General features: G+C 34.3%; 1 protein-coding gene across 4 annotated transcripts in view; it reads left to right on the top strand.

Moving 5' to 3' along the window:
- CNTN1 (contactin 1) overlaps nt 1-12288 on the top strand; it is a 292079-nt gene that overhangs the window by 144531 nt on the left and 135260 nt on the right. For all 4 annotated transcript variants that reach the window (XM_080661300.1, XM_080661301.1, XM_080661302.1 and 1 more), the window contains 2 exons: nt 9436-9570; nt 10922-10954. In XM_080661300.1, the coding sequence (XP_080517426.1) occupies nt 9510-9570; nt 10922-10954 (94 nt within the window). In that variant the 5' untranslated portion in view covers nt 9436-9509. The remainder of the gene's footprint in view (nt 1-9435; nt 9571-10921; nt 10955-12288) is intronic.

Raw genomic sequence — 12288 nt, 5'->3', positions numbered from 1 at the left:
TTATAAAGCACTTACAAGTATAATTTTAAAGCCTTCCTAATACTTCATTGTACTGTTGTAATAACAGAAATGGAGTTAATACACATTATTTTATTAGAATAGATTTCTTTATGAGGAATCACTGTATCAGAATATCTTAATTCTTTTAAAATCCTTAATACATATTACTAAATTATTTTTAAAAGATTGTGTTACTTACTGCTTCTTGTAGCAATATAGAAAAATATCAATTTTGCATTCATACCAACATTGAATCTTATTAATTGCAATGCTATACTAATTTAATCACATAAAACATACTGAGCATTTTTTAAATTTTGTATTTTTATTCACTTATTAGTCATTCATTTTTATTCTTTCATTGAAAAGAGCCAGAAGAATAGAACATTCATCAACCAGAGCACTGACAATTAAATATTATAATGGTACTAGAGGCCCGGTGCACGGATTTGTGCACATTGAAAGGAAATTAATTAGCAGAAATATTTTAGAGGCCAGGGAGGGACTGCAGGAGGGCTCCAGGGCATGACCAGCCCCTCTCACCCAGACCCAATCGGCAGAACCCCAGGAGCAAGCTAATCTACCGGTTGGAGCATCTGCCCCCTGGTGGTCAGTGTGCATCATAGCAAATGGTTGGACATTTAGCATATTAAGCTTTTATTTATATAGATTTTCTCGCAGAATAATTTAGTAATGGAAACTCCCTGCCTCTGGAAGGAACCAAAAGTGCAATTCATGGCATTTAAGGTCCCATAATTTGACTACACTTTTATCTCAACTAATCTTTTGCAAATGCTCCTATGTGTGTAGGCCCAGGCCATGTCAAACTCTTCAGGGTTCTCTGAATTGACCTTTACTGGTACTTTGCTACTTTGTGCTTTCACTTTTGCCATTTCCCCCGGCATGCGTAGATCTGTCTGTGAAATATAGACCAGTGATTTGCTTTAGCAATTGCTCAGTAAATTTATTCCACAGATGCTAAGTATCCTTAGTGCGTAAGGCATGGTGTTAGGCAATATGGTTATAGAAAAATGAATGAGACAATCTGCTATGGATACGCTCTAATCTAGAAAGTCCCTTACTGAATATAAGTACTAGTAAATAAAAGTATAATCTTTGATTTACTAGTATTTATGCTGCTGCTAAAAATGTCTCCAGTTGGTAGATAATACTTCATATATGTGTATGGAATAATGAATGAATAATTAAAAATTGCCATCCACCTACCTTTATATGATTGTTTTATTTTATACTCTTCAAAGAAAATGAAACGCATTTTTTGGTCTTTGAACAACATGCAATACAAACTTATGTCTGATGAGATTGAACAAACATTCAATTATATCCTGTAATATATGTTTCAAAACTAACTTTTTGAATTGTTTTAATTGAGGTGCATTAAAAATAATTTTCTGATGTTGTTTCTAGGAATAAAGGCCTAAATTATCTGAGTAGGAATAACTCATCAGTTAACGATTAATACAATGACATACAGTCATGTTACTGATACTATAGGGTCATTGTATCAGTACAATGACTCAGTCTTCCTTGTCATTTAAGAAGATAGAATGTCAAGGGTTACATCACGCTCTTCCAGGAGGACTGTGCCTTCTGTTTAGTATCTCTCTTAATCTGCACAGCAGCTAATAGAAGTTACAAGATCCTCAGCCTCCTTTTCCCCTCCTGGGTGGGCCTCTTGTCAGAAGACAGTAAGATATTATGTGTACCTTTAGATTGGCAAGGTAGAATAAATACCTGCTCTTATACCTGCGGGACATACCAATAGTGTGGAGAGAGGAGCAGCAGCTAGCATCCTGTCCCGTTAGGGAGAATGGCTTAGAGTGGAGACTCAGAAAACAGACACACAGTAGCAATAATGTCTTTTTAGTAGATATGGTCACCTCGGCAGAGGAATAGAGGCATACAATAGGGAGATTACAACCCAGGAAGTCTTTAAAGCTCCCAGTGTAAATTGAGTGAGACTTCCAAACGCTGTTAGTTTCTTCCCAGGTCTTGTCCTTTTGTGCATTATGGTGGCTGCAGGAGGTGGGGGAACAAAAGGGCAAGAAGTCTGAAAGTTCTGTCTTGCTGGCATGGGAATTTTTGCTGCTGTCAAAGAGTTATTAAATTCTGCTTTGGGTTTTTAGATATGATTCACAGGGAAGGTATCACAGAGCACATTTCTTTGTAGTGGCTCTGCTATCTGAAATCATTTTGAACTACAACAAGAGAAGTTAAAAGAATGTTCAGTCATGCCATTATAATCCAACAAGAGGGTCTCATTTAAAAGTAGGAATCCTTCCAGGTAGTAGTCAAAACATTATGTCAAAACCCCTTGTTCACTATGATATGGTAAAGTAAATCAGATGTAGACATAGGCAATATTTAATTCTCACCTATACAATGTGCCACAGCAAAGTACAGGGCAGACATAATTTTAAGAGGCAGGTTATTAAATGTTGCATATCTTCTGATTTTTAGAGTGCAGTGGCTAAAGACGTGGCCTATTTAATTCAGAACACATCTGCACGCTCTCTGTGAGTGGTGAAAATATTTCTAACCTTTACCTAACACACTTAATACAATAGTTCTTGAACTTTAGTATGCCTACCAATTATCTGGGAAGCTTGGTTAAAATGCAGATACTTCAGCTATTCCCCAGAGACTAATTATTATTGGGAGTTGCTGGTAAATCTATTTTATTAACAAGCACAACCAAATAATGTTAATGTAGGTGGCCCCTACACCTTATTTCGGGAAATTGACTGTGAGTATTGAAAAGTATTTTAATCATTGAATTTACAAAATATCAATTCTTTCAATTTAGAGCAAGAACATTTTGTATCTTTTAAAAAATTAAATAATAAAAAAACTATAGTATTTAAATCTGTCTAGAATAGAAGGACAAACACTGGCTCTGTTAGCAGCTGTATGTCTTTGGGCAATCCATATGATCCCCATAACTCACTTTATCTGTAGAAGTCTCAGAGTTTTCGCAGATCAGGTGATATATAGATTAGTGATTTGTAAAAATTTTAGCACACTTGCATGTTATTGCTTCTTTACTATACCCATGTATCTGAGGTTACCCTGTTACCCTCAGTCCTCCCATTTATAACCTGGTTTCATTCATTTTTCTTCATCCTGAACCTTTATGTAAATCATTGACAGCACAGAGATGATCAGTTCTACTCCATACTACCTTTCCCCAATGCCTACTGCAATATTTTATTTTTCATTTACTATTACTCTGATATTTTGAGCAGCCTTTTTTTGTTTGTTTTGTTTTTTGCCATCCTGGTGATCCAAAATAGTGAAAATATGACTTTACCCTTGAGCATATTAATATTATAGTTATTCTTATTAATATGCTGATGGGAAGGCTTTGAGTAGAATCCCACAAATGTCTTTTGGTTCTAAATCTTACATGACAAAACAACCCCTCTCTTGTTGATTGACTAAGACAGTAATTCTTGGAGTTGCAAATAATCAATAAATCATATTGCCTGATTTGCTATTATTACTATTTCCAGTTTCCATTAACATCTTAATTTTATAATTTTAATCAAAATAATTGTGTAGGATAGGCACCTTGTCAGTTTCATAGGGGAAACAGTTTAAAGTCAGCAGGGTCTTTCTATATTTCTTCAAATTTCAAGAGATACCTAACCACACTATACACACACTCCTAAATTGTGGGACAAAGTAGATGTTGACTTTCTACTTATTCTGCCACCTAAAAGTGATGGTTTCCTGAAACTATCTGAATGAATAAACATGACTGCATCAATTACAGTCTTGTATGACATCTTCGGCTTACATTAGCCTGTGAAAAATATGTGCTATGAATATCACAAATGGGGTTCCACTATTTTAAAGTTCCTTTGTATGCATTGTAATTTTAAAAATAAATGAGCAATTAATTTAATCATAAATCCAATTATCTAAAAATGGGAGCTGCCAGTTTATAAAATGCAGGCTGTGCTGTCAGCACTCAGTTAATGTTCACATCTTCAAACACCTTTAGATTTTTAGTTCCCTGAGCAGCCTCCAAGTCATTGCACTTCACAGTCTGCTGGTGTTCTTAACCTCTTTTTATGTATACTTCACACACAATCAAGTGGAAGGCCCTTTCACGGGCTAATGCAGTTCCATCAAGACCATTACACTCTATCTGCTAGTTGGGCAGGATATGACTCTATTCTAGAACAGAAGGATGTTATTTATAACTACCTTCAGAAGATGGGTATTTTCATTGGATGTGTGTAAGGTTATTCCCAGGTTTAGAAAGGCACATTCTTCAAAAAAAAATTTTTTTTAAATATATTTTATTGATTTCTTACAGAGCGGAAGGGAAAGGAGGGATAGAGAGTTAGAAACATCGATGAGAGAGAAACATCGATCAGCTGCCTCCTGCACGCCCCCTACTGGGGATGTGCCCGCAACCAAGGCACATGCCCTTGATCGGAATCGAACCCGGGACCCTTGAGTCCGCAGGCCGACGGTCTATCCACTGAGCCAAACCGGTTTTGGCCAAAAATTTTTACTAAGTATATTTGGCCATAGCAGTAAGTTGCCAAAACATTGTTAATGACTTTTCAGAAGAACTGCCAACCCGAGACAGTAATAATTTGATGAGAGAAGTGAGAGAGGTGAAAGACAGTAATAATTTGATGAGAGAGGTGTCAGTATGAGCCTAGAGACTAAGACCATCCAAAATATGCATTTATTCATCTAGAGGAAGTTGTGTCACCTATGTTTAAATTATGTGTAATAATCTGAAAATTAACTGGAAAGATGTAATATTGATATGGAAGTACTTAATGTACATAGTGTATATAATATCCCCCTTCTAAAGGATTAGCATTTTAAATATTCAAAACTAATTTTATCTCTGGAAAATTTTATTTATTCCACCTTACTATTTTGACTTCTGGAATGTACCAATTTACACACACATACCCAAACACATATCCATAACATACATGATTTAGTCCTCACATTAATTGTCTGAAGAAGGAACTTAATTTTCTATGGTCCAGCCTGGGTGACTGACACCTCAGGGAGATTAAGCGACTTGGGCAACAGAGGCAGAATTTCAGAGTGACATTAAAATTTAAAATCTGAAGATAAAACGTCCCCTGGTTTTACAGTGCAGAGCAGGAGACATTGGTGTCTTTTCTAGACTAACCTGTGCTTAATTCCAACAAGCTTCCTCTATTTCCTGGATATAGAACTTTATAGCAAATGTTCTTTAGGTCCAGATGTAATATAGGACCAGATGAGCACCATGAGTAAAACTGTAGGTTAAATTTTCTTATTAGCTTAGCTTTTCATGGGCTATGTTAAGGATAGATCAGGATAGATTCCTGACATATCCCAAAAATCTTTTTTTATTCTTTCTGAAACAGAGATGTGACTATTTTCTAATATATATACTACATAAAATATTATTTAGTTTTTCTCTACATATATTTAATCAATATTTCTAGGATCTTGTTCTCAATCAGTGTAAATGATTGTATAGTAATTAGTTCAATGAAATATTAGTTTATTGTCTTGATGGTACATCATTTCATTATATAGCAGTATGAAATATTTTGTGAATAATTGCTATGGCTAAATGCTTTTTAATATATTGTTGATGCTGTTTCGAATAATTTATTTGGCTTATCCTCTGACAGAACAAAAAAACAGGAGAGCTAGATGATGTCTTTCCAACTGAAAAATGAATACCTACCATACATGCGGTCCAAATTTCTCAAAGGAGAACCCTAACATTGCCTAAATTAAGGAGGGAAAAGTGGGGAAGAAGACAAGTGTGGAAAGAAAGAAGGAAAATGAAGGAAAAGAATGTCATGCTATGTTTCCTTATTATATTTTTGTTGTTGCTTTAATGTATGAGTAAGAGATTTAATGAAGAGTGCTGGAGAAATGAAGTTGAATTGTCTTGGAAATTAACGTAGTGCCAGTAAACATCAAGGACACGTCAATCACTAGACACCATCGAGCCATGGTGGGTTGGGAGATACAGTGTCTGCAGTACCTGGTGTAAAACCTAGACTGAGAGAATGAGAACCCACAGGGCTCTGAAAGCCAGCGAGTTCAGGGAGCTGGCCAGCACAGTGTTGCCTCTGGGACAGGAATGCTTGTCTGGGTCCTATTTCTGGTCATTCTGTTATTTTGATTACTGAGAAGCAAACATGTCTGCTGCTGTAACTGTCACACCATTCTCAGCATTATTTGTTTCTTCTCTGCTATTTCATTTACCTCCAACAGTTCAAGCCCCATGGTGGCTGGGGAGTGAGCTGTGAATTTGAGTAGCCAGTCCTCCAGGGAGAAATGGGGTAAGCAGGTTCTTCTGCATGAACAGGGAAGGATTCAGCCTCTCTCTTCTGCCACACTGCCCAGGGATGTGAACAAGGGAGTCAGGAATGATGGGATAACTGGTGACACAATAGAACAAATCACCAGCAGAACACAAGTGTGTGAACAAAATGTGAAAGATGCTTTTATACTGGAACTAGAGGCCCGATGCATGAAGATTCATGCAAGAATGGGCCTTCCTTCCCCTGGCTGCCAGCAGTGCCTTCTCTGTGGCCGGAGCTGCCTTTCCACTCTGGCCCGGAGCCCTTTCCACCTTCTCATGCTGCCCAGAGGCCTGGAGCAGCTGGGAGTGGGGCGGAACGCCTGCATCATCACCATGGATGCAAATTAACCCGCCATCTTTGCTGGGTTAATTTGCATACTCACTCCTGATTGGCTGGTGGGTGTGGCTTGTGGGTGTGGCAGATGTAAGGTCAATTTGCATATTACTCTTTTATTAGATAGGATTTCTTGAAATCACTTGCTCTGAAATCATTAGCTATGTGGATATAGCTAATCTTCCTTTAGACCTGTTCTTCTTTTCCAGAAGCCTGTAAATTTAATGAGATAAAAATTTAAATAACTCAGCAATACTAAAAATCTGAATGCTACCCTCATAGTAATTATATTTATTTTTCTCTCTGGTCAATGCTGCTTCCTCTACACTCAAAACTGCAGCAGCATCCCTTCTGTAGAGTTGATGTGTTTATTATTTAGAGTTATTGTTTAGAATTATTTTAAATTCTCAAGTTATAATACTTTATTAATTGGTAAATTACAAGTATTTAAAATCTAATACTGCCACATTAAATGTCACATGCTTTTAATCTGCAAAGTGTTTGCAAATATATTACCTAGATTAATCTTTACAAAAATAATTGTTTGATTTAACACAACAATTTGGGCATAGTTTATGTGTTTGCTTTTTCTACCTTTTTCCTCATTAAAGGAAGTCATTCTAATTAGTGTGCATAACTCAATGAAAAGAATTAGGAACCAACAAGCTAAAATAATACTCAATTGTACATTATTTTGAGACAAACTCTAGAAGATATAAGCAATGTATATAGGTTTAAATAATTTTCACTTCGGTCTATATTAAAATACTAATGAAACTATACACCCATCAACAAAATAAAAAGCTAAAAATCCTTTCATAGATCACATTGATTTCCCTGCCTCCTGAAAAAATGTTTCTTTATTCTTCACTTTTATATATCTGTTTTTTCCCCCGATCAGCTCCACTTAATAAAATAAATAAAATTAATTAAAAATTTAGAAGTCCAGGCTTAATGCAATTTATACAGATGTATAGTTGGCACCTTCTCACATATGTTCAAGAAAAATAAATTGATCATAAATTAATCCTGGCATTTAAAAATTGTCTGTTGAATATTTTTTCCTTTGCAAAAATATTTTAAATATATCCTATTGCTAATTTGACCCATTTCTACTGTTTTCTCTAAGAATTCCACCAACTTTATCTCAAAATAAATGATTTTTCACTTCAGAATAGTATATAAGGGAAAATATATTTGTCCTGGCCCATGTAGTATACTAAATATTTTTATAAGTCTCTGAAAATGCTAGGAGTCTGGCAAATCAGGATAGAGTGGTTGGATGGCGGTAAATATGGTCTAAAAACATAAGAAGGATCTTTAGCATGTCATTACAATGCAAGCAATCAGTGTCATTTTATTTTCACATTATAGAAAGTGTTGAAATATTATACCTTGAACATTATAGCACTAGGTATTTTCTTTTAGGAAATGCTTTCAGGCTCATTCTTAATTTATATATGATATCTAACTGTATGTCATGAGATTTTCCTAAGCTATTATATATATATCCTTTGAAAACATGAATGAATGTCTTTTTCACTCCCATTGTATCTCAATTGAAGAGGTCTCTTTCTACAGCCCTGGGACATGTTGCACTCAACAAGTTCTAGTAAGAAGCAGTTGGGTTGTGCAGTCATCAAATAACTTAAATCTAAGAGTGCAGTACCTTCACCCCAATGCCCTGTCTACCACAGTCAGACCTGTGCCCACCATGATGTTTCTTACAATGCTTTTCATTAAAGTGATTAACACGTTTTCAAGCTTAATAGTATATAGATCCAAACAGCTATCTCACTTGAACTGTATACACATGCTTCCCATTGATCTGTGAACTTCTTAAGGGTAAACAAACTGTCTTTCTTTTTTATTCATTTGTCTATATGCTTGTTCGTAGAGGTGGATTTACCACAAACATGAAGCTTAAGTTGTGGATCCCCTCATTTATGTGAGGCTATTCCAAGGCCCTGGGTGTAATATATAAGGCTTCACCAATATAAACACGTGGTCATAAATTTGGAGGGAATTTATAAAAGTAAGATATTCTTTTTATAACTTAGTTTGTATTAGTAATTTTCTCCTCTTGTTCTTAAATACAGCTCTCCAACTTTTAATGATTTGGCCCCAAAAATCCTAGATTCTCCCTTCCTGACATACGAGCAGCAATTATTTACATTTGTGGAATGAATAAATGAAAGAAGTGAAGGGGAACAACTTTATTATTAATTAATATATTTTAACATTTAAAAATCAGCATTCTTGGCAAAAATTTTCCACAAACCATCAACAAATAATGCTAGTGTAAAATGTCTGAGTTTGTCAAAACTCTTATACAAACAAATCATTAGTTGAATCTTTGTACCTACCAGCCCTTCAGATAAATTCAATTTTTAATCAAAACAATGATATTGAAATGTTTACAACTGTGCAGTTTGTAGAAAAAAAAATCTCATACTCAATTGTTAAACTGTTAGGAGCTAAAACATACCAATTGATTGGCTTGCTTATGGTTACACAGTGTCAGTACTAGGAGGCAGCTGAGGGCCTGATACTGAATCTACTCTTTCCATTACTACATGGAGTTTACAAATGTATTTAAATAAACTAAAACATAGTCTAAAAACAAGGAATATAAAATAAGGTAAAATTAATAATGCTGTTGCACCCAAATGACAAACATTTTTCCTTCCTTTTGTTTCCCTTCTTTTCTTCTTTTCTTTCCTTGATGCAGCTTTTAATATTACCCAACTGCCATAAAGCTAAAGCTGTTTTTGAAAATTGCACTTAACCTCTACTGAACACAAGATGAAAATGTGGCTGCTGGTTAGTCACCTTCTGATATTATCTTTTACAACCTGCCTATCCGGTAAGAAATACCCTTTGCATGTTATCCATAAGTAATGTCTAAATAATCAATATGTGTGTTCACTTCATTAAATCTGGTGTAGAAAATTAGAATATTTTCTTTTGACACATGGGTCATGCAAGTAAATTAATATATATCAAGGTTGACTCTATTTTTAATTTACTTTCAATTAAAATTTCACAAGACTCAGTCAATCTTATGTGGTGGTATGCTGGTAAATGGGTAAAGTCAGGATACCTGGGTGGGGGAAAAAACACTGTTGAGTAGCATTTGTCAATTCCTGGGGGGTTAATAGTCCTACTGTAGCCTATTTAAACTTGAAAGCCTTTAGTGTAGTTTGGAAAAGATAGTTAACAATTCATCATTATATAGTATTTTCACTATATAGATACAAGAGACTTAAATAACCTTATTAGCATAAATAAAAGTAAAATATGGCACAATAATTAGTTCTTGGTTTTAAGCTTTTGTTACCTTTCTTCTTTATTTATTTGTTAAGTTAATATAATTTATATGAACTGGCTGGTCAGTCTTATGAAAAACAATTTTAAAATAATCTAAAAAATATGTGCAGGCACATGAAGAATAACAATGCAGTTTTAAGAATGCTGTAGTGTTTAGAACCAATAAATACTATTTTTCAAAGACAAATTTGAAGGATTCAGAAATCTTTTCTGCAAGGAGAGGTATATCGTATTTCTCTCTGAAGCAGAGTGTTTTCTAACAATCAGTTTTTCTAATACCTCCATCTCTATTATTTTAACTAAGTAAATAATGGTTGAGTTGCTATTAATTCATGATATAAGTGGATCCTATCATTTATCAATCCCCATTGATTGCTTAATGATGAACTAATGGACATTCTATTGTATCTTATTTATTATTAAAAAAATTAAAATTGCTATTTTATTTTGGGGAGTAATTATTATGACTTAAGAATCCCCAAAATCTATAATTTAAGCAGTACTTAATAATTTTAATGACATTGATATAACAACAGAAATTATACATATATATATTTATATGCATATATACATATATTATGCAAATATAATAAAGAAAATTTTTGTGGTAGGGTTATTGTCACTGTCTTATTTTTATGAATTAAATAAAACTAAAATAATTTTATTAGTACTAAATATTCATACTAATTTTGTTGACCATAAATTTTAGCACTACAACTTTAAACTGCAAAGACAAATGTCTGCAAAGCTGTTTTGATACTTTAACCTTAATAGTAAAGGACAGGTAATCTCATTTCATTAACTAGTACCTCAGTAGCTGAGTAATATTTGAAACCACAATTTGAAGAGTTGCTTTGGGATTAAAATCTTTTTTCTTTCATTTTTAGAGTTTACATGGCACAGAAGGTATGGTCATGGAGGTAAGTTGATAAAAGGGTAAATTTTAAAAGTAACTTTCCTCAAATGAATCACATTTCATCTCTGTCTTAAGCTACCTACTCTATAAACTTAAAGCCAAATGGTTAATGTTAAACTCCATGGAAATTTTGTAAGAAGCTTTATCTGGAGTCATAAGGCAACGTGTTTGATTGCCAAAATGAATGAATGGATACAACATAAATATCCTATTAGAGCAGTGATGTTCAACCTTTTTCATCTCATGGCATACATAAACTAATTACTAAAATTTTGAGGCACACCAAAAAATATTATTTTTTGCTGATCTGACAAAAAGATAGGTATAATTTTGATTCATTCATACTGGATGGCTATTTTAGTGTTGGCTGTTGCCATTTTTTATATGACATTCTAAAGGAAAAGAGGTCTATGCCCCTGACTAAATAATCAGGTATCGCATGTTTTAAAAATTCTTGAGGCACAGCAGTTGAAAATCACTGTCTTAGAGGCTTGCAACAGATGGAAAATATTCAATGTGGCCTGTGTTGTTCTTGTATTCTTTATAACAATCTTATGCTACTAAATTTTGAAACAATATTTTAAATATTATAAAAACCTAACTTATTTTTTAATAAGTTAAAAAATTTAACTTATTAAACATTGCTGAGAAGAGAGAGAGAGAGAGAGAGAGAGAGAGAGAGAGAGAGAGAGAGAGAGAGAGAATTAAAGGTAATGGACTTAGAAGCTTAAGACTCAGTTTAAGAAGGAGTTCAAAGATATTGCAAAATGTATTGTTTGTTATTATAGACTATATTAACAACCCTGTGTAGACCTACTTCAACCACTGAACAGTTCTTGCCAGAAATAGAGGCAGTATACTATGGTGAAGAAAACAGAGCCTGGAGTAAGACCAACCTGGGAGTTGCATTTGCAACCTGGTATTCATTCATGATGTAATCTTGCTCAACTATTCAACTTCTATAAACCTCAACTTTCCAATATGTAAAAGTCACAGGATTCTTATGAGAACTTAAAACTAAGAAAAAAATGCGACAATAGATTCTAGCACAGTAGCTACATAATAGGTGCTCAATAAATATGGTAAAACTGGTATCATAAAAGCCACTGCTCAGTAGGGAGGAGAGCGAATACTCAGGAAGAATCACTGAGCAACCATGGCTACAACTTATATGATGCAGCAAGGATATTCATACCCAGATATCCATAAAAAGCAAGGATGTTTATAGAGAGCTTCCACTTTTAGGTGGCTATAAGGATTAAGAGAAAGGAAAGTCTTAGCCTGAATTCCACCAAATTTATTTTTGTTTCCACCTCATTAGTCGGGAATCACCACATG

The sequence above is a fragment of the Plecotus auritus genome (genome assembly GCF_963455305.1).
Source record: "Plecotus auritus genome assembly, chromosome: 3".
NCBI lineage: Eukaryota > Metazoa > Chordata > Mammalia > Chiroptera > Vespertilionidae > Plecotus > Plecotus auritus.
The sequence above is the reverse complement of the archived record's forward strand: the minus strand, read 5'-3'. Positions and strand labels throughout refer to the sequence as shown.